General features: G+C 43.8%; 1 protein-coding gene across 18 annotated transcripts in view; it reads left to right on the top strand.

Moving 5' to 3' along the window:
- CIT (citron rho-interacting serine/threonine kinase) overlaps positions 1-22,498 on the top strand; it is a 163,366-nt gene that overhangs the window by 92,691 nt on the left and 48,177 nt on the right. For all 18 annotated transcript variants that reach the window (XM_019814616.2, XM_019814611.2, XM_019814610.2 and 15 more), the window contains 6 exons: positions 1,118-1,213; positions 6,114-6,230; positions 7,219-7,328; positions 8,334-8,508; positions 12,434-12,631; positions 20,762-20,815. In XM_019814616.2, coding sequence (XP_019670175.1) covers positions 1,118-1,213; positions 6,114-6,230; positions 7,219-7,328; positions 8,334-8,508; positions 12,434-12,631; positions 20,762-20,815 — 750 coding nt within the window. The remainder of the gene's footprint in view (positions 1-1,117; positions 1,214-6,113; positions 6,231-7,218; positions 7,329-8,333; positions 8,509-12,433; positions 12,632-20,761; positions 20,816-22,498) is intronic.

The raw sequence follows: 22,498 nt of genomic DNA, 5'->3' as shown, positions 1-22,498 counted from the left end.
GTGCTGTAGACTTTAGAATTTCAAAAGCTTAATCAGTAACATTTTATGTGCATGTGAATCTGAAAGTATTTTTTCCCCATTTTATGGGCACATCCTGTATAATTTCCTCATTCTTCAGAATGCTCATAATTACTTCCACTTCAAGGAAAAATTTCAAAACAATGTGAAGAGATGAAAACTTGGAGTGATAACTTTTGATATTAGTAATTAACTAATGGGTCCAGATTCACAAGAATTAATGTAGATGCAGATATCTGCAGTTTACAGAGTGTTTCAGTGGATTGAATGCCACCTTTTGTAAGAATCAGTTTATGGTACATTAGCAAGTGAATTGGTATAATTTTCAAATGAATTACAATTTTGTTTAAAAGCAGAAATCTTAGAATGAAGGGAACATGGAATCCAAACTATTTATATTCCTCCAAATTCTCTTCCCGTCTTTAATATATATGCATACATATTTACGTCATTATTATCAGTGTATTTTATGTTCTACTGTTTCCATTAGCTCTGTATCCTATAAACCTGATATGATGTGAATGTCCCCAGTCACATTCTCCACACACCAGTTAAAAAAAATCATTCCAACTTCCAAGTGTTTGAACTGTAACATTAGTTTTCTTCACAGCTAGGGCTCTTGAGCAGTCACGTTGATAATCAGGAAAATATAAAATATTTTTTCTCATAAAAACGCAATTTGGAAGTTAAAAGAAATTAAAGATACTTTTCTCATTTAAGGGACAGTGAAAATGGCCTGAGGCTCAAGACGGTGGTCAGGGGCTTTGTGCTGCACTAAACTCTCAAATGTTGCCTTGTGACTGTCATTTCTCTGTGCACAGGTGAAGAGCTGCCTTTGTTTGTCTGACCTGTCACACTGACAGAGTTCTGATCCCAGCCCACCAGCTATGTGTGTATGTGTGTGATTACTTGGACCTGGAAAACCCAGGGCCAAGGATGGGTGGTGGTTTCCTTCCCAAGAGCCTCAGGGCTAGTAACGAAGGAACACGTGCCTGTTGCTTGTGGTACCGGTGCCAGAGTCATGTTTCCTGTGAATGTCTACACACATGAGCTATGTCTTCCCCTTTGCACACCTGACCGCCTGTTCTTTTGTGTCCAGGAGCTGGAGGAGAAGCACCGCGAGGCCCAGGTCTCAGCCCAGCACCTAGAGGTGCACCTGAAACAGAAAGAACAGCACTACGAAGAAAAAATTAAAGTAAAGACACTTTCTGATCTCCCCTAGCATTCTTCCTATGGCACGACATAGCTTCCTGGGCACTTTGGGTCACTTCTTGCTAGACTAGAGGACTGTTTGGGGTGAATGCTGTCCTCAGGCCATGGTGGGTGGTTTCGGGGGTGTTACCCATGTGGGGGTCTTGATATGCAATGTTCAAAAACAATTTTTTTAAAAATTTTATTAGTCTCAGTTCTGTCTTTAACATATTTTCAGTCCACTGTCATTTGGTCCATGATAATTTACATTTAGCCACAGACTCACCATTCTTTGCTTTTAATTTCCTTCCTGCATCTCAGACCTGATCCTTTTCCTTTTGTTTAAAGTATATCCCAGATGACTTTCTTGAGTGAAGACCTGCTGGTGACAAGTTCTCTGTTCTGTGTGTCTGAAAGAATCTTTGTATCATCCTCATTCTTGAAAGGTGTTTTGACTGGGGACAGAATTCTGCGTTGGCAGTGATTTCTTAGAACATCCTTTGAAAATAACATTCCATCGACTTTTGGCTTCTATTATTGCTAATGAGAAGTCAGCTGTCAGTCTAACTGTTGCTTGCTTTGAAAGTGTTGATCTTTTTTCTTTGGCTGGTTTTAAAATTTTGTTCTGTCTTTTGTTTTCTAAAGTTTTTAGTGTGATGCATCTAAATGCAGATTTATTATTTATCTTGCTTGAGATAAACAGGACTTTTAAATATATTGGTATCTTTTAAATTTAACAAAATTTTTTTAATGTTTAGTTTTGAGAGAGAGACAGAGGCAGAGTGCAAGTGGCGGAGGGACAGAAAGAGACAGGGAGACACAGAATCTGAAGCAGGCTCCAGGCGTTGAGCTGTCAGCACAGAGCCGGACCCAGGGCTTGAACACATGAACCGTGAGATCATGACCCGAGCCGAAGTTGGATGCTTAACTGACTGAGCCACCCAGGTGCCCCTATCTTTTATCAATTCTGGAAAATCATTGGTCACTATATCTCCCATATTGTCTCTTCTCCTTCCTTCTTCCTTTTTGAGAATTTGAGTAGGCATCACCTCTAACTTTTTTCATATTTTCCATTTCTTTCTCTTTTGGTGCACATTGTGGGTAAGTTCTGGCTGATTTTCTAGTTTACTAATTCTTACCTGTCAAATCTGCTGTTAAACCTACCAGTGAGTTTTAAATTTCAGTTACTGTATTTTTGGTTTCTAAACATTTTATTTGGCTCTTTTGCAAGTTTACTAGATTATTTAAGACAATAATTTTCTATTCCCTACATTCATTTTAAAGCTTGTCTTCTGTTTCTTTAAACACATTAGCATGGTTTTTTATGTGCTTTATCTGATAATTCCAATATCTGTTCTGTCTGTAGGTCTGTTTCTGCTCCACTGTTTTTCTTCGTTGTTTCTCATGGTGCCTGTCTTCTTGTGTGCTTGGTCAGCTGCTCATTTTCCTTCGAAAATTATTAATGAGAATTCTTTGAGACTTTGAATGCAGATGTGTGCCCCCTTTGGGAGTGGTTCTGGGCTCAGATTTCTCTATCTTCTTACTCTTTGAAGCTATTAAAAATGAAGCTCAAGTTTATTTGGTTCAGCAAATGCCTCAAGTTAAAAACAGCTTGTGTCCTTCTTAACTCTCCAGGTTTCTGCTTTCACTTAGGATTTTAGTATCTAGTTTCTTACTCTCTTGCCAACTTTGGGGAAAATGTTTTCTGTATTTTATCTAGTATTTTAAATCATTTTCCATAGAAGAGCTGTTAAATTCAGTTATTATTTCAATTATTGAAATTATTATTTCAATTCAATTATTATTAATTCACTGATCAGAAAAAACACGAGCTTATCTGTTTCCTTTTAAAAGCACATCACATTTTCATTATGTTTTTGGACAAAGTCTTTAACTCAGTTTTTGTGTTCCTGAGAATCAGACATTGGTCATTACATCTCAAATATTGCCTCTTCTGCTTCCAAATCAGACAATTAAAGGAGGCTTTTAATTTTTTGATGATCCTGTTATTGATTCGGTTGGTCTTTTCTGTTCCTTTTTTGGAGAACCAAACATGTATATGCCCACGCAGTATCAGCATCATCACCACCCTGGTCTTCCCCCTGCCCCCCCTTTTTTTTGTTTTTGTTTTTGTTTTTGTTTTTGTTTTTTTTTTTACCCCTGGTGTTACTTTTGGTTATTTTTAATTAAAAAAAAAAAATACAGAGGGGTGCCTGGGTAGCTTAGTCGGTTAAGCATCCGACTTCGGCTCAGGTCATGAACTCGTGGTCTGTGAGTTTGAGCCTTGCATCAGGCTCTGTGCTGACAGTCGGAGCTTGGAGCCTGCTTTGGATTCTGTGTCTCCCCCTCTATCTGCCCCTCCTCTGCTCATGCTCTGTCTCTCTCCCTCTCAAAAATAAACAAACATTAAAAAAAATTTTTTTTAATACAGAAAATTAACCCAGAAGTAACCTCAATGTGTTGTAGTATGACCCCCTACTCAGTGTATTTTAAACTTTATATACCAGTCCTTTTGGTTTGCGTTCTTACAGGCTTCCCAACTTTTACCTTTGGAATAAACCAACTTCCAGAAAATTGTGAGAATGTAGTCCACTAGCACCTGTGCACGATGAAAATAACCATTCTTAAAATTCATTCTGGGGCCGCCTGGGTGGCTCAGTCGGTTAAGTGTCTGACTCTTGATATTGGCTCAGGTCATGATCTCACGGTTTGTGGGTTCGAGCCCCACATCGGGCTCTGTGCTAAATGTGGAGTCTGCTTGAGATTCTCTCTCTCTCTCTCTCTCTCTCTCTCTCTCTCAACTCTCTCTGTCCCACCCCGGCCTGCACATGCACACGTTCTCGCCCTCTCAAATAAATACACGTAAAAAAAATTAATTCTGTAATTTGGGTGAGTATATTGACCTTCCTGTCCAAAAGCCATGTTCTGTCTTAAATTGCTATAAATGTCTACAGTGGTTCTTCTATTTCAAGTTCCTTGCTTCCCCCCCATGCATCTTTCCTCTTGTTCCTTCTGCCAGTTTAACCCTATCAGAGCCGAGGTGCGTGAGTTCTTGATCGAGGCCTGTTCCTCTATACCTCTCATTGGTATCCATCACGGTGCAGAATTGAGGTTTTATTCTGAGCAGAGTCATCCCCCAAATGTGCTTCGTTGCTTTAGCACCTGATAACCAGGAGCATACCTGGTCCAGATACTGTGTGGTCTCCACAGCCTTCTAGATGGGAAGAACTTTGTTTGATGGATTCTGGGGAATGTTATGGAAAGACTTGTTTTCTTCTGTCTTCCCTACTGGGAATCTTTATGAAACCATTTCTTTTTAGCCTGCTCTGCTTTGTGCTTCCTGTTTCCAGCCTCTCTAAGGCCATTTTAGTCATAATTCTGATCATACCCTAGATTCTGTCCTTTTCTTGTTTGTAATTTTAGAATCACACCCCGCCATCCTAGAGAACGGGCCACTTATCCTGTTGAGCTGCTCCCCTCCTCCCTTGACCTGTCCTCCACCTTTTGTTCTTCTCCACAAACTCTCATTCTATTTTTTTTCATCAGTCGGTTCTAGTTTAAAGCCCTCTTTGAGATCTGTTCTTTCCTTTCTGTATCATGCGAACCCCCTCCCTGCTGACTGGCTCTTTTTAGGGACGACATCCCATGAGCTACGAAGGTCCCTTCACAATAGACATTGTGGGAAAGGCCGATTTCAATCCCCTCTGTGACCCCAATTCTTTCAGCTTCTTCCCAATATCAGAAGCAGTTGGTGTCATTCAGAAAAGGCAGAGTGGATTCTCTGTGTTGAGAAATACAGGGCAGTGGTCAAAGGCTCGGGCAAGTTATGTGACGTCGTCTTCCTTTTTCTTTCTTTGTCACTTGTTGTTTTGGCAACTGTCGGGCTGTGTGTGCCTCGCGGAACATTAGATCAAGCTGGTAGATGGTGACACCATTACTGTTTTATTTTTTCCTCTTGGGAACAGTAGGTGCTTGCAGTGGCGTTCTCGGCCCTGAGAACACATGATTCCTCTTCCCCTGAGAAAAGGTTTCTCTTTCCAGTGCCTTCCCCCCCACCAACTCCCAGCTGGATCAGAGGAAAGAACGGAGGAAAGAGGCTTTTTTTTCCTCTGTCTCTTTTATGTTGTCTTTTCAAACTATTGACTCTCCACCTACTTTATCGGTGGGCAGAATCCTCCTGTCTGCGTCTCTTTCTGAACATCAGCCTTGGTCACATGGACGCCCTCGGCTTTCAGCTTTGTGTCCTTCCGTACACAGCCTTGGAGATATCTAGATTAAATCTGCACAGATTAAGAGCAGGCAGTGTTCTGAAAACTGGTGCATTGACTACGATAGAGTTGTCCTGAGGTAATATCTGCAGATTGTAAACTCTGGGGAGAGAGCTTTTTTCTCTCATTTTGGAGTCTCCTTCCACTGAGGATATACCTCTTTTGAGTCTTTTTGGCTGCTGATTTTATTTATTTTTTTGGTAATGTTTATTTATTTTTGAGAGAGAGACAGAGCACAAGCACGGGAGGGGCAGAGAGAGAGGGAGACACAGAATCCAAAGCAGGTTCCAGGCTCTGAGCTGTCAGCACAGAGTCCCATGCGGGGCTCGAACCCACGAAGCGTGAGATCATGGCCTGAGCCAAAGTCGGGCTGTCAACTGACTGAGCCACCCAGGCACCCCTGGCTGCTGATTTTAAAATAAGTTCTTAGCTCAAGTCTGCTATTACTTGCCATTTGATGGTCATATCTGACTTCTTACCCTCATCCCAGCTCATAAGCAAATTCCCAGTCTCCCTCTTTGCCCCAGAACTTTCTTGGCCTCTTCATTCCTCCTCTTTCTTTTCCTGAGTGCCCCTCGTTAGTCTACCCTGTTCAACTTTGCTACTCAGGACACTGATTTCTTTTGTTTCTCATAGGTGTTGGACAACCAGATAAAGAAAGACCTGGCCGATAAAGAGACTCTGGAGAATCTGATGCAGAGACACGAAGAGGAGGCCCACGAGAAGGGCAAAATTCTCAGTGAGCAGAAGGCGGTAGGTATAAGGAATCACAAAGCCAGTTTTCAAAGGAGGGTTTTTGAAACATGCCTGGAATCACACACGCAAGGGGAGTCCATTCCAGCTGATGAATTATTCTTCCTGCTTAATCCTGTGGAGTTCCTTGCCCACAGAAGGTTCTCTGCAGCTCCTTCCTCTCCTAAAAGCAGTAGGGGTGGTGGCTCAGGGTGGCCAATTTTGCCTTTCATACTCTTCTTGAAGGACTCACGCTGGTCTATGATTAGCATTGTCCTTCACAAGGCCACCTGACAAACCGCCCAGTGGCCCTAGGTCATCCTTAAGTGCCTCCTTCCTACGCGCATTTGCTCCTTTCCTTCCTAACCCATGTAGGCGTGGGTTTTAGAAACCTTCCACTCCTCAGGTTCACCTGTGGTCCTTGTTAATCCACCTGCGACCTCAGACCCCACAGGGACTTGTCACATCAGAGTCTCTAAGGGAGGGTCCTGGGAAGTTGTATTTTTAACCAGCACCTTCCCCTCCTCCTCCCTGATTCTTATGATTTATTAAGTTGGCAAAACTTTGATGTAGAGCATCTAGGCAACGGTGGCCGGGTATGGAGGGATCGCTTAGAAAACGACAGCCCCATGGGCGATGAGAAACATGAGTTTGCAGGTTCAAGTTAGAGGCTCTGGCAGGCCCAGGGCCCATGCAGATGACACAGGGTTTAATGAGGCCTGCTTCTTCACAGAATGACGGGTTCCTAAGTTGGTCCTTCTGTGTGGTTTTAATGCAGGCGGCTTAGGTAGTGTGGGGATGTGTCATCTCTGTTGGAGAAAACTGAGTGCCATTGTCTGGGCAGTAAGACCTGTGACCCTCAGGGTACAGTCCAGTCCCCTCCCTTGTTACCTCTGGTCAGATCGCCTACATTTCAGAGGAGCCTTTTACCCGGCCCCACGGCCTGAGTTAATCTCATTCTGGTAGAACTGTCTGTGTGTGAGGTTTCAAAGGCCGCCCTGTGTTTCAGATGATCAATGCTATGGATTCCAAGATCAGATCCCTGGAACAGAGGATTGTGGAACTCTCAGAAGCCAATAAACTTGCAGCAAACAGCAGTCTTTTTACCCAGAGGAACATGTAAGTATTCGCATTCTACCTGCGTGCATGATTACACATTAGTCTTCTCTCCTGGGGCATAAACTTCATTCTTCTGTCTGATGAAGCCAGAGCAGATTTAATTACTTCTGTAGTGTGTCCCAGACCTGGTTATACTTGTGTAACTTTGCCTTCTTTTACATGTCATTCTGCCATGCCCTTTCTTTGGAGCTGGGTTTTCTTAAATACTTCAAATTGCCATCAGATTACAGAGTGCTTTTCTCTCTCTAATGAGGGCTATTAATAGGTGGCTTTTGGAAAGCAGTGGTCTTTGTTCCCCAGACTTGCCTCCCATGATTAGCCTGGTTGGGCCATCCGTCCCGCCGGTAAGTCAGGCCCGGGGGCATGAGGTTTGTAAGGATTCCCCGTGTTCTAGGAGAACTTTGATTTTAATCTTCTCCCCCAAAGAATTAGCATCTCCGGGATTTTGTTCCTCCCTTAGATACGTCTCTTGAGAGATATAAAACATTCCCATTTTCACCTAAACCGGCTTAGTAGGCCGCTTTTTGGTCTTTAAGTCATTCTAGTTTCTGATACTTGTGAGCAGTCTGGTGGGGAGGTGAGCAAGGCCTGTGGACAAGCGGAAGGAGTACCTTCCTTCTCCTCATCGCCCTTTCTTCCCCAGGGCCTGCCTTCGTGAGTTTTGGGGCAGTCTTGTACTCTAAAGTGGCCCCTTTCTGCTCCTAGACAGACTCAAAAAAAAAAAAAGTCTACCATAGGAGGGAAATGTTAGTGTCCCTTGCATCCCCTGGGACCTTCCTGTAGCCAATAGATGAGGGCCTCTGAACAGTGAGGACCGAATGGGCCCCAGCCCCCCAAACTGGGCTTATGCACGTGAGGCTGAGTCCAGACCAAGCTAACCTGGCAATGACCATCCATGCCCACTTACAGAGACGTGCTACCGTTTCTGTGTGCCCCTTCTGAGGGAACGTGCTCACCTCTAACAAGACTGTGATTTTGCTTGGCTCCTCCCACCACCCCTACCAGGAAGGCCCAGGAAGAGATGATTTCAGAACTCAGGCAGCAGAAGTTCTACCTGGAGACACAGGCAGGGAAACTGGAGGCCCAGAACCGAAAGCTGGAGGAGCAGCTGGAGAAAATCAGCCACCAAGACCACAGCGACAAGAACCGGCTGCTGGAGCTGGAGACGAGGCTGAGGGAGGTGAGAGCGAGGGGCCCTCCCCCAGGAGGATTCGCTGGGGGGTGGGGCTCCAAACCCAGCCAGGTGTCAAGCGTCAGTCAGTCAGTATATACACGAGAGGTGTCATGCGTCCCCGATCTGGGTTAGAGTCCCACTTGCACTTGCGAGTTTTGTAACCTTGGGTAGCCTAGTTCTCTCTGCGCTTCGGGTCTCTCATCTGTCAGATGGCCATGATAATGGATCTCCCCCCTAGGGTCACATGAGGATGATGTAAATGGGTGTGTTTTTCAAACTGGAGCCGGGAGGGCAGAGTGATTCCTCCCTTATCCTGATTTAGCAAGGGTCACGAGGGTCACGTACTTGACTGAGTCCACGCTTGGGAGTTTAGCACTCGGGTACGTAGGGTGGCTTCGTGGCAGTGGAGCGGTCTCCTAGTGACAGCGGAAGATGAAAAGACAAATCTAAATCTTAGGTTTGATGGAAGGTGGTTCACTTCAGAGATATAAGGAAGCTGGGAAACGTAGCCAAGTTTTGGGGAGGAAAATACAACACATTTGGTTGTAGACGCGTTGAGGGTGATCGAGGCTGTGAAGTTACACGTGGAACAGTACTCACTATGTATTTGTTAAATGCCTTGCTATGTGCCAGCAGTGGTGATAAGACAGACCCCATCTCTGATCTTGGGGGCTGTCAGCTCGTAGGCAGGGTTGGCTGGTTGGACAGAGGAGTGCAGGAGAGGGGTCGTTCGGAGTAGGACATCCCAGCTGGGAGAGGAGACACAGTTCCCGGAGCCTCGTAGGTCTCGGGTAGTTGTGATGGAATTCTCCAAGGAGCAGATGGTCTCTCTTAAGGAAAAGGCTGTTAAGCAGACAGAGGTCTGAGGACTAACCTTGGGGAATACTCATGGGTTTTTTTTGTACTGCAGTGTGAAAATGAGGCCAGTCCCCCAAAGGACAGGCAAAAAAAATGCATTGTCTCGTGTTTTTCAAGGGTGGTCCAGGTGTACATGGGTCCTTTAGGATCATCTGGTGTGTCTTTTGAAATGCAGATTCCTGGGTCTCTTAGCTTTTTTTTTGAATGAAATAGGATGTGGGGGGACAGGGGGAGCTGGGATTTGCATTTTTAGCAGTCTCCAGGTGATTCTTACACTTCCAGAATGGTGGTTCTGGGTTGTCCGGAAGCCTTAGATGGTGGTTTAAGTTTTATTATCCAGGCTATATTTTTACTGTTCAGTAAGTTTAACAACATTTCCCTGTGGTGTCAGCCTTAAGAGTGTGAGTGTAAATAACTCCGATTTCTTTGAGCGTGGGAACACTGGCTGTCTTGCCTTCCCTTTCCACAAATGTCTCTCTTACTGCGGCACCTGTCCTGCCTCTGTCGCTCATCTGGGCAATTAAAATGCCCCAGGAAAAACGAGTTGCTTTTTTCTTTTCCCTTGAATCTGCTTTTTTTTTTTTTTTCCTTTTGAATCGATCCAGCTAGCTCCCCCAAGGAAGGTGGGGGCAACCTAGAACGTTTATAGGAGGCTCAGTGCTGTCACACCCCCTGGGAGTTCTGGAGCTTAGCTTTAAACACAACAAGGCTGGTCCACCTTCTCTGTGCTGCCTGCTGCTACTGAGTTTGGGGGCAGAGGCCTCTCAGCCTCCGGTTTAATCCACCTTAGAGGGCCCTGGGCCTCCCCGACCCTGTGTGTGCAGTGTGAGGTCTTCCCTAGCGAAATGTGTGGGGTGGCGAAGGTGCAGGGCCCTGGTGGGGGGGGGTACTCCTCCTGTCTTTGCATGGCGTCCTGCTCACCCACCTCCACATGACTCGCTGTCACCTGCCTCCCTTGGTTCTGCCAAGTGGTCTCGGGGGAATGTTTCAGCCCGCCGGTGGAGTCACTGCCTGCTCTGACTGCTGGCATGTTAATAAGACAAACAGCAAGTAGCAGACTCTTGAGGCGGACTTCTGGGTTCGAAGCCAGCCCCGCCATTGCTGAGCTATGTGACATTTGCTCAGCCACTTAGTGTGTCAGCGCCACAGCGTGCTCGTGTGTCAAGTGGAGGTGATAGTAAGCAGTGCCTCCCTCTCTGGGTTGTCACGGGACGAGATGAGCTAAAGGAGTGCCTGGCACCTTGCGGGTGAGCCCCGAGTTCACTGCCATCAGGTCGCCGCCATCTTCACAAGCGGGAGAGCGCAGCCTTGGCTTCAGCTGCCGCTGACTGACTGGCTAAGGGCTCTCAGATCTAGTTCGCCAGCCCACACCTTTCTCGTGAGTCTCTGACCCACTGTCCCAGTAGAGGTTAGTTAGACACCTCCACCTGGATGTCTCCCTCGCTGCCCAAGTTCATCACATCAACACCGAATTTCTTACCTTTCTCCTCAGACTGGCTCTTCTCGTGTTCCCTGGTGTTCTCTGGCATAGCAGTGGTCTCACTGCGCAGAGCACCTGCCCAGAAGCTCAGGTGTCACTGTCAACTCCCCTCTGTCCTGTGTCTCTTGCCCCACCTCAAATGCACCACAAAATCTTGTTGGTTCTGTAGGCTTAATCTTTTATAAGTCTTCTCTTCATCCTTAAGGGACTTGGGTGTCACCTTTTCCAGGGACCCTTCTCTGGATAGAACACCTCCTTTGCGTCCCCCTGGCCTTCTTTGTCTAGATCGTCACGTTGTGTACCTCTTGGAAGAACCAGTTAGACAGTGAACTTTCTGAGGGCAGCAGGCACCTCTTATTTGCTTGACGTCCCCAAAGTCTGACACAGGGTCTGGTCCCTAGGACAACCTTGTCAGTGTTTGTTAGGTCAGTAGATTAGGCCATGGTCTCCCACATCTTTGTGGGACAGCCTTTGGATGTCTTGGTTCCTCTGCTTGGAATTTTCTTTCCTGTTTGCTCATTTGGCTCCTGCAAATTCTTCAATAAGTACACTCAGAGTTACCTTCTTTATTCTCCACTGTGTGCCCACGACATCCCTACATATTCTGACCGTTACACTTGACCACATATATGGTAATGGTTGGTTTTCATTTCTCCTCCAACTCAGAGGAAGAAACTGTCTTTCCTCTTCATATTCCTTTTTACGTGGAAGTTGCTGAGTAAACTCTTCTTGAATGAATGAAACATTGAGTCGATAGAAGGATAGATGGGCAGATGGAGGAAAGAATGATTAGCTCACAATGTGACCTAATGTGGGTTACCTAATGCGAACATATCAGAGCAGGAATATTTAAAATAAACAGAATTCAATTCGGGTTGTTTCATTTTTATCCCAATTGTAAAGGTGTCCTTGTTACCAATATGGTGTTATTTATAGCCATTTACTTTTAAATGCTTTTTTTGTATTATTTTTTTTAAATTTTAGAGCATGAGTGGGGAAGAGGGGCGGGGGGGGGCGGGGAGAGAGAGAATGAGAGAGAGAGAGAGAGAGAGAGAGAGAGAGAGAGAGAGATTGGGAGGGAGGGAGAATTTCAAGCAGGCTCCATGCTCAGCATGGAGCCCGATGCAGGGCTCTATCCCACAACCCTGGGATCATGACCTGAGCCAAAATTAGAAGTTGGGTGCTCAACTGACTGAGCCACCCAAGCACCCCTTAAATGCTTTTCCAATTAGAGTATTTGTCATACTTTTCATTTGAGACTCTTGCCGTGTGCTTTTTCTTCTGAAGCCTCCCCAAGCCTTTGAATATTTGGAAGTAAGGGATGCTTCGTATAGACATTGTCTTACACGTTCTTACTTCTGGTCATTTTTGAGACTCCTGAAGTCAGGTCCATTTTACGGCATTTTCTCCCTCTCAGTTGAGTGCTGAGAATTTGAATCCATGACCACATCAATCAACCAAGATGTAGGTTGAACGGCCAGTTGCGTCTCAGCTAGTTAGGGTCAGTCAGTTAGCTTGACTAATAGGTTGCGTTCTCCGTAGTTAGGGTCAACGGACCGTGAGTGTGTGTGTCTCTCTCTCCGCCCCTCTCAGGTCAGTCTAGAGCACGAGGAGCAGAAACTGGAGCTGAAGCGTCAGCTCACAGAGCTGCAACTCTCCCTGCAAGAGCGCGAGTCCCAGCTGACGGCCCTGCAGGCGGCCCGGGCGGCCCTGGAGAGCCAGCTTCGCCAGGCCAAGACCGAGCTGGAGGAGACGACGGCGGAGGCAGAAGAAGAGATCCAGGCGCTCACGGTAGGCCTGGGGACGGGCACCTTCAGGCTCCTCCGGGCCTCAGCCAGCACGAGCATGGCGCTGAGGAGACCCGCTCCCTCATAGAAATCCCAAGAGAGAAAAAGCAATCCCTTAGAGATACGTAATGAGCAGAAAGCGGGCTTACGTAAGCTCCTCCCTCATGAGAATTGGTATACTGCATCAATTGGTTAACATCTGACCTTTTCTTAGTATCTTGAGAAGTTCCTCTTCTATTTATATGTCTTCCCTCTTTTTAAAACAATCATCATTGTATTTAAAATTTTAGTTTGAGCCGAAGTCCATTTTCCTGGATCTTCTACTTAGGTTTCAATAATCGTTAAAAAAAAAAAAAAAAAAAAATCTTCTACCTTATGGTAGTCTTTCTACCACATTTCTATTTTTGTATTGGTTAGCCTCATTTGTGTTACTTTTTTTTTTTTTTAAAGCTGTACATTCTGCTTCAAGTCTTATGTACGCATCTCGTATGTTCTGGATGGAAAAGATTCTTCTGAATGAGAGTCTTTCTCTAAGAGGGACCTGGCCTCTCTGCTCATTGTGAGACACTAGTTTATTCAACTGAAGAGTGTGCTTAGGAAGTAGAACTTGAGGAGAAGGGAGGGTGACGCTGGATTTAGACCTTAGTTCTTTCTGAAAGTCTAAAAATAGGACGTTTTGGGTCAATTTCCCACAGTTGATCCTTCTCACGGGGGCTGACCCAGGCTGATAAAACTGACAAGAATCTTACATATAAAAGGCCAGCGTATCAACTTCCAGTGGAAAAAAGAACCACCGAGCTGCCTGGGATACTCCGGGTGGCTAATCTTCACATTTTTTCCCCTTTCAGAGAAGTCTTCTCAAAAACCTCATTTCTCCTGGAAGGGCCTCTTGGTGGACCTGGACTCGGCACAGAAAGCCGAAGGCGTTTAATGGCTAGTATCAGCCAAGCAAGTACATCGGTGGTAGTAACATAGTGTACTTGCCAAGTGGACAGGCACAGTCATGCCTGCTGGTCAGGGTACCCTCTTCCGTGGGCAGGGCACAATGCAGCTGATTGGGTTTTAGTGTTTTCTAAAATAAGGTAGCTCGGTGGGTACCTTATTCACTCTGATTCATCTTGGATGCTGTCCCCATTTCCATCAGCGAACATCTCAGCGTCTCTAAGAGTGGGGTTACTTCTACAGATGGCCATGCACATTTGTTGCTTATGATTTACCCTGTTTGAAAGTAATGTGTGTACTTCTTTTTCTTTTTAAAAACCGATCTCATCCTTAGAAGTTACCTTCTGTTGTTGGCTTTGGGGAGCCCATTATCTGAACCAAATTGGGAACGTGATCTGACAGTGCCAGGCTCCTTATAGACCTGTCTAGGACACGGGGGTTTCCAGGATCCTGGGGATACGGATTAACTCCTACATAGGAAGTACGTGTGCGTCCCAGATTTTCCAGGACTTTCACCAAGTTCAGATATTGATTGCAACCTTAATTTCTATTGTCCCCATGAGAACACTCATTGTGTGATATGCCATGTGTCCTCAGTACTTGGTTTGGCGAAAAAAACAGTCACGATATCTTTTTATTTATACTCTGCCTTGTTTCAAAATGGATTCAGAGCAGTTTGGGAAGATATAAAACAGTATAACAAGATAAAATAAGAAAGAAAAGGCATAGAGAAAATAAGTCTATATAAGAAAAATATGGAGGTAGGAATGAAATGAATATAAAAGACTGTGTGCCAAGAAGACTTATGTGCTTTCTGGAACTGGGTAGATGAGGAGGGAGACAGCCAGATAGCATTTCTTAGCTGCTAAAGGAGGCACCTAAAATCTTACCACGGTTATATTGAATGCATTGTATATTAATATTGTCCCCCCTGTGTGAACCACCCACGCTCTGAAAGAAAGAGGAGACACCAGTAATCTAATCCATACTTAATGAATCCTCACTATGTGCCTAGTGCTGTGTCTTTAGCCTTTTCTCCCCAGGGGATTGGCCTGTAATTCCTCAAATCCTTTTACTTTGGAGCGGAGGAGAAGGACACATTTATCTCACTGCTCTGTTGGGATTGGGAGGGAGGGTGGTGGCATCTTATCCTGCCCATTCAGAAGGAGGAGGGTATAAAATAGAGCATGTGTCACTGCTGTTTATCTGTGGGGAAATTAGTCTTTAAATCCTGTCTTGCTGCTGGTTGGAATGTGCTGTGTCTAATGGCTGCTGGAAGCCTTCACAGCAGCAAGTCACGACTTAATTTAGTCAGATGAGATCACTGCCTCCGAGCATCTTATGAAAAAAATAAAGAAACAAACCTCCCTAAGTCTAGAAACTAGGGCTCTACCACCCTTGCAGATGAAGATGCCTTGGAAAATAGGGCTTTTTTTCAAAGTGATGGCAGGGAAAAATACCTTACAGCTGTTTGTAGCCTATTGTGCAGGAATCCAAACCCCATATCAACTTGCCTCAGTCCAGTTTTGAGGCCATGGGTCTTCCCCCTGCCCCTCCCTTCGATTATGTCCCATGGACGTGGTGATGGACCCCATGCAGCTGTTGCCTGAATGGCTTTGTTGAATTTGTTCTGAAGAATGTATTTTCCGAAAGAAAGAGAAAATGGCCATAGATGCAGTACCCTGACTCGGTCTCATTGTTCAGGCCCAAGTTCGGGCCCCCCACATAAGCATCAGTCAAATTAAATCAGCTGGACCTAAAATGGTCTAGGAGATTTGCGAACTTCATAGCAGGCTGTTTTACCAATAAAAGAGAATAGTCAAATGGGCTATTGTTGCTTAATTTTAAGAGGCAGCCATCTCCTGGCCAGGGTAGGGAGCCGTTACTCTGGCTTCTGCCCCTGGAGCAGATTAGATGCAACACAGTACCGTTGACTCCCTCCACTGCAGAAGTGCTTTGGGGCCCACTGGGAAGCGACTGTCGGTCTCCTTCGTGTTTTCTTGCTACCCACTCCAACTTTAGCCATCCTGTCAATTGAGTTTGCTTGGAGATTCACTGGCCATCAAAAGCTGAGAATGAATCAAGGTGGAGGCCGACAGGAGAGTCATATTTAAACAAAAAGCCATGCTTTTAAGGTGCTTCAATGCTTCTTGGTGGAAGAGAGAATTTTCCACCTCGACTTGATATTTAAGACCCCATCCCTTCATCTGAGGAAGAGAATTTGATGTTCCTTGACATGTTTCTTGCACACTTTAGAGCAGACAGATGCGTGATGTGATGTGCCATTCTGAATGTGGATGCAGGGAAAGGCGTGGTGTAGGCCCCGTGTACATCAGCATTGACTCCACGACGCACGCTTCGTGTCCCTGTCCTCACGTTCTTTTACTGATTTGGTTAAATGACTAATGCTGCATAATCAAGACTCCAAAGCTAGAGGCGCTAATGAAAGGAGTGATCCAGCATAGCGTGATCATGGGATCCCAATGTCATCCTCTTTGGTTTGTTAAAACCATGAGTCTGCATACTCTCATTTGTTTTACATAAATATCAATCCTTGTATTTAATTAAGCAAGCCACTGGCATGATAAGCAAGATACAGAATTGGGGGCATGTGTGGAAGCCTGAGTGTTCTAGAATCCTGACCATGGGCCCCAGAAGATGGTCAGACATCTAAACACTAGTTTCCTTTCTCCAGTTCTGCATGGAATTTTTCTCTTATCAAGACTGCATTAACTTCTCTTTTTTTCTTCCTCTTGTAACTTTCTTTAAATCAGTGAAGACCTAAGTACTCCTAAAAAAGAGTGCATCTCTAGTTTTTAGGCTGTAGCCTGTGCATTCTTCCTGATTGCCCTCCAACCCTTAGGTCAGCAGTTCTCAAAGTGGGATCAGAGGATCCCTTGGGGTTCCCCAAGTTCATATTATTTTCATAATAATACTAAGATGTCATTTGGCATTTTTCAGTTTGTTAACATTTGCATTGGTGGTGCAAAAGCAATGCTATTTTAAAAGAAAGAATAAGTGTTTGAAAAAAAATCTCCACTTTAATTTCTTAAGTGATAAATATAGATAAATATAACCCACATAAACAAAAGCTCTTCAGGGTCCTTTGAAGAGTGTAAATATCTATTCCCCGTAGCACCTGATATCCAATTAACACTCAAATATTTCATTGAGAGAATCTAAAGATTGTCTTACATATTTTCTTATCTTTATATACAGTATTGTGTGAACTTTTGTTGTGTGTTTGCTTTACAACTTATTTCAAAGAAACATAAAACATGTTTCTTGACATTTTCTTGCTCAGATCAGTTCAATAATTGTTAAATGCTTATAGAATCTCCAGCAGTCATAATAGGATCAGTTCTACATTTTGTGTTTATATTTCACAGTCAATAATAAATCAAGTCATAATGATCCTCAAAGAGGATTGCCATTTGATATGTCAGAATGATCCAGAGGCCTCATAATGGTAGATTTTAATGGAAATGAAACAGTATTAGTGATTGAAATATCAGACTACATTGGGGGAAGTTAAACACGTTTTTAAAGGAGTAGTGTTATTTGGAAAATCTATTAATAAAAAAGTTGAATAGGGCCTCTCTTCCTAAGTCAAGGCCAGTGAGTTTTTTCATGGTCACTGCTTAGGCTTTGAAGAAGTTCATTTTGAAGGAGTTCACTCTACTGTCAGCTTCCCGTTTCTGTCTTTGAGAGATTTCACACCAAATAGTCATTTAAATCAGGGGTTGGCAGGCAACAGCCAATGGGCCAAATTCAGTATGCTTCCTCTTTTATGTAAATAAAGGTTTATTGGAATACCCACTTGTTTTCACATTGTGTATGGCTGTTTTTCTGCTATGAGATCAGAGTTGAGTAGTTGTGAGAGAGACTGAATGGCTCTCAAAGCCAAAAATATTTACTGCCTGGTCCTTTAAAGAAAAAAATTTGCTCATTCATGCTCTTAGGTTTGTTAACGTAGGGCCTTATTCTTCCTAGGGAGAATCCATGCCTTTTGTCCTTAATGATTAGTAAGTGTACTCGAGGGAGTTGGATGGTCTTTGGGGGCCAGGCTGCTGCTTACAGCAGATGAGATTTCAGTGGTAGAACCATGTTCCCACTTTGGATAAATGGTATTCATGCCCCATTAAATCAGTAACTCTCTTGTATGATTGTTGGGCCTGAAGCAGATTGATTTTTGGGGAAAAAAATAGTCTGATAAGTTTTCCATAAAAATGTGGGCTAATTATGTGGAGAGTTGATTCTTTTTTTTTTTTTTTAACGTTTATTCATTTTTGAGAGACACAGAGAGACAGAGCGTGAGTGGAGGAGGGGCAGAGAGAGAGGGAGACACAGAATCCAAAGCAGGCTCCAGGCTCTGAGCTGTCAGCACAGAGCCCAATGTGGGACTTGAGCCCATGAACCATGAGATCATGACCTGAGCTCAAGTCTGATGCTTAACCAACTGAGCCACCCAGGTATCCCTGGAGAGTTGGTTCCAAATGATAACTTTTTATGAATCTGTGAGTCTGTACAACCTAAAAACAAAACATTTTCCAAGCGCTCTTCAGTCTTTTGTGTAGATTTATATTTCTGGTTTTCATTTTCCTTTTGCCTGAAGGACTTCCTTTACCATTTCTTACAGTGAAGGTGGCAAATTCCTTCAGCTTTTCTATATCTGAAGAAGTCTTTAATTTCACCTTCATTTTTGAAGGATATTTTTGCTGGGTATATAATTTAGATTGACAAATTTTAAGAGTTTTTTGTTTGTTTGTTTTTCCTTTCAGTGCTTTAAAGATGTTCTACTGACTTCTAACTTGCTTTAGCCCCCTTTCCCTCCCCGTTTTTTTACCCACTTTTTGGTGAGAAATCTGACTTCCGTTTCTCTGTATGTAACTTGTGTTTTGCTGTGACTGGCTTTAAGCTTTTTCTCTTTATTACTGATTTTATGCAGTTTGATAGTGAGGTGATGTAGCTTAATTTTCTTCATGTTTCTTGTGCTTGGGGTTCTTGGAACTTTTTGCATCTGTGGGTTTATGGTTTATCTGCTGTTATAAATTTATAATATTAATTTATGGCAAGTAGGCATACTAGAGAATACATCAAAGCTCTAAAAGAGACAGAGAGAGAGAGAGTGCAAGCTGGGGAAGGGCAGAGAGAGAGGGAGACACAGAATCCGAAGCAGGCTCCAGGCTCTGAGCTGTCAGCACAGAGCCTGACAAGGCAAACCCATGAACGCGAGATCATGACCGGAGCTGAAGTCCGATGCTTAACTGACTGAGCCACTCAGGTGCCCCACACCTCTAAAATTTTTGACTTAGTTCTTTTATAGACCTTCTGGTGGAGACTAATTTTTTTTAAGAGAAAGGCCACTTTTACCTTTGTCCCAAATTAGATTCTTCTTTGAGGTTTCATAGCTAAGCAAATGATACCCTGTCTCTCAAGTCGAAGATCTTTCAGGGTGTCTTTGACCCTTCCTTTTCCAATGTCTGCAGCGAGTCTTATTTCCTATGCTTCCAAAAGAGAACTCACTTCCATCCGCTTCTCTGTGCCTTGGCCGCCATCCTACTCCAGACCACCATCATCTCCTCCTTGAATGACAGCAACAGCCTCCTCTGGTTTCTGTGCTGCTTTCTATTTCTATCTGTTCTTCCTACAGCATCCACAAAGTGACAAGCAGATCATTTCCCTCTACTTTTTAAAATCTCCATTGGCTTCTGATTCATGGTATTTTGAATGAAACCCAAACTCCTTTCTGGGCCTTCAAGTGACTTGGTCCCTGCCTGCCTCTCTACCATAATCTTGGGCCACATTTTCCTTCTCTTGCTGTGCTTTAGCCAAAAATTGTTTGACCCCTACCCACCGAGAATACATTTACCCTACAATCTAATACAAGGGAGCATATATATATTCTTTCGTTGATTCCAAAGTATGTAAAATCAGGATGCAGCTTAGTCATAGCTGATATATGACTCTCTAGTCACACGGACGTAAACATGTCATAGCTTATTCAACAACACCTTTTTTTTTTCTTAATGGTACATAAAATTGCCATGTCTTACAGTTGATAGCATCTTAAATTTAATGAATTATGGTATTGGAAACAGAAGTTTTCTGTGACAGTGCTTCACTATCCAAGGGCACATCCCAGTGTTGTCTATTCTTTTTTATTCCATTTCATTGGATAAACCAAAACAGAAAAGCAACACACTTGTCATACTCGCTCTTGGGTCGCAGCTTGAAGTTTGAAAAAGCCATTCAGGCCTTTTTTTTTTCATCAAATGCCCCAAACATTTTCTCACTTCAAGATTTGTGCCCTCTGTCTTTTCCTGTCCTTTGCCTGGCTGGCTCCCCATTATCCTACAGGAGTCAGTTAAAGTGGCACCTCTTCAGAGAAGCCCTCCTTGACTACCCCATCTAAGTAAGTTCCTTTCTATCCCCCTTATTCTTTTTTCCTGCACCCTGTTTCTTTCAGAGCCTTTGTCACTGTTTGTAATCATGCACTTGTTAACTTTCCATCCTCCCCCACTGAAAGAAGGTAACTCCACATATACTGTGTCGTGCCACAGTGGATGGAATAGCATGTACGCTCACCAAGTCCTTGAAGGTCAACTGAACAAATGCTGCTGTTTGAGAGCAGCTCTGCCTTGGAGAAAGCCTTTCTATTTACCTCAAGGTCAATGTGGGATTTGTGAATCTCAGCAGCTTTTGATTAACAAGAAGAAAAATCCCTAGCTTGTCCTGGCTGGTGTGTGTGTGTGTGTGTGTGTGTGTGTATGCATGTGTGTGTCTCTCAGGGAGTAGCCTAGCGAGGGGTCAGCTGGAAGGAAGAGGGAAAGGTTAAGAATGGGGAGTAAACAAAGGAAAGAGAGTAAAAACTTCATCCTTTCATTTTTTTTTTTTCCTTTTCTTCCAAAGCCCCTAGGCATTCATATAAACATTAAGTGTATGTATACAGGGTGTGCCTGTGTGGTCTAAATAGTCGTTGTTACTAACCCAGCATCATATATTCCTGTAAATTTAACTTCTCATGTTTGACATGACTTGATTAATTAGTTCTTTGAAAACCAGATGTTTGGGCAGCTGCGACAACATTCTTGGCTTTCTCGGTAAATTGCTCTTTTCTTCATTTGGCCCATAGCATGTAGAATTGTACCCTCTGCTGTGAAAAATTTATAATCGACTTCTTACCTTTTAGGCACATAGAGATGAAATCCAGCGCAAATTTGACGCCCTTCGTAACAGCTGTACTGTGAGTATTAAAACTAAAGATGATTAAAATAACACGAGACTAAAACGGACAAGAGAGAGGGGGTATCTCTTACAATATCCGTGACTGATGTTTGTTACAAACTTTCATCTTGAAGCAGTTAATGTGGTCAAACTGACTGGGAGTTTCTGAGCACCAGATAACTCCAGTTTCTTGGGTTCCTGCCAGTTTTTAAAATTCAAAACCGTTCTTCATGTTTGGGGAAGGATAGTTGGAGTGGTGGAAATAATTCTCACTGCAGAACCACTAATCGGTTTCAGTCGCTGCATTGTAAGTCCTAGGGCGGCTCCCCCTCCCACCCCAATGTAGAAGGTTCCAAAGCTGGTCCCAGCCAGACCCTGTCCAGACGCTGGAGGCAGGTAGCATCTGCAATGGCTCCTGCAGCCTGCTGCAGCTATGGAGAGGGAAGACCAGCACGTCCTGTGGACCTAGAAATTTTAAGTTCCCAATAGGCAAAATAAAGATCTAGGGCTTTTTGGGAGATACCATGTATATGGAGAGAAGTAAATTCTACGAGCAGATAAGTATCATGCTTAGATTATGTGATGGGGTAGGGTCAGCAGAAGCTAGGTCTGTTTTCGATTATAAAAAAAGACTGAAATAAGCCCCTTTCAGAAGATAAGATGTTATCCTTATTCAAGGTTCCACTTCCTTTATTTGGTACTGTCATCACTTTATTACCTTCTTAGTTCTCAGTGAACTTGTCTCCATTTGTAGTATTCACATCTGTGAATTTCTGGAAACCAACCCCACCCCCCACATACCTATTTATTTTCTTTCTTTCTTTCTTTCTTTCTTTCTTTCTTTCTTTCTTTCTTTCTTTCTTTCTTTCTTTCTTTCTTTCTTTTCATATTTTATTGCCTTGTAATGGACTTTTTCTTTCCTCTTTATCTGCTATAAATAGGATGCTAAGTCTGGTCAGTGTATGGTTTCCCCCCTTCATTTAGTTACAAAATACACACTGTAAGGGCACCTGGGTAGCTTGGTCAGTTGAGCATCTGACTTTGGCTTAGGTCACGACCTCATGGTTTGTGAGTTCAAGCCCCCACATTGAGCTCACTGCTGTCAGCCTGTCGGCACAGAGCCCGATTTGGATCCTCTGTCCCCCTCTTTCTGCCCCTCCCCTGCTGTACTCTCCCAAACATACATACTTACATACATACATAAATAAATATATATATATTTAATATGTTTAAAAAATAAAAGACATACTGTAAAGTGCATGAAGTACACTAATCTTACAGTGCAGTTCAATGAAATTTTTACACATATGGACAACATGTAACCACAACATGCATCAAGATCCAGAACATTTTCAACCCCCAGAAGGCTCCCTCATGCCCTCTTCTTATCATCATCCTTTGCCCCAAAGGGTGACCTCGGTTCTGTCCTCTGATACCAGAGATCACTTTGGCCAGTTCTTAAACTTCAGACAAAGGGAATCACAGAGGATGTGTTCTTTTGGGTTTAGTTTTTTTGTCTTAAGTTATCTGTGGGGTTCATCCCTGTTGTTGCATCCATCAGGAGTTTGTTCTCTTTCGTTAGTATGGTGTGGCGTTGCCAGTGGACGCGTAGAACTGAAGTTTGTTTATCCATTCTCCTGCTGATGGTCATTTGGGTTACTGCCGTTAGGAACACAGCTAAGTCCCTTGGAGGCTGTCGGCA

This window comes from Felis catus, chromosome D3 (genome assembly GCF_018350175.1).
Source record: "Felis catus isolate Fca126 chromosome D3, F.catus_Fca126_mat1.0, whole genome shotgun sequence".
Lineage (NCBI taxonomy): Eukaryota > Metazoa > Chordata > Mammalia > Carnivora > Felidae > Felis > Felis catus.
Note: the sequence above shows the minus strand (reverse complement) of the source record. Positions and strands in the feature narration are given on the sequence as shown.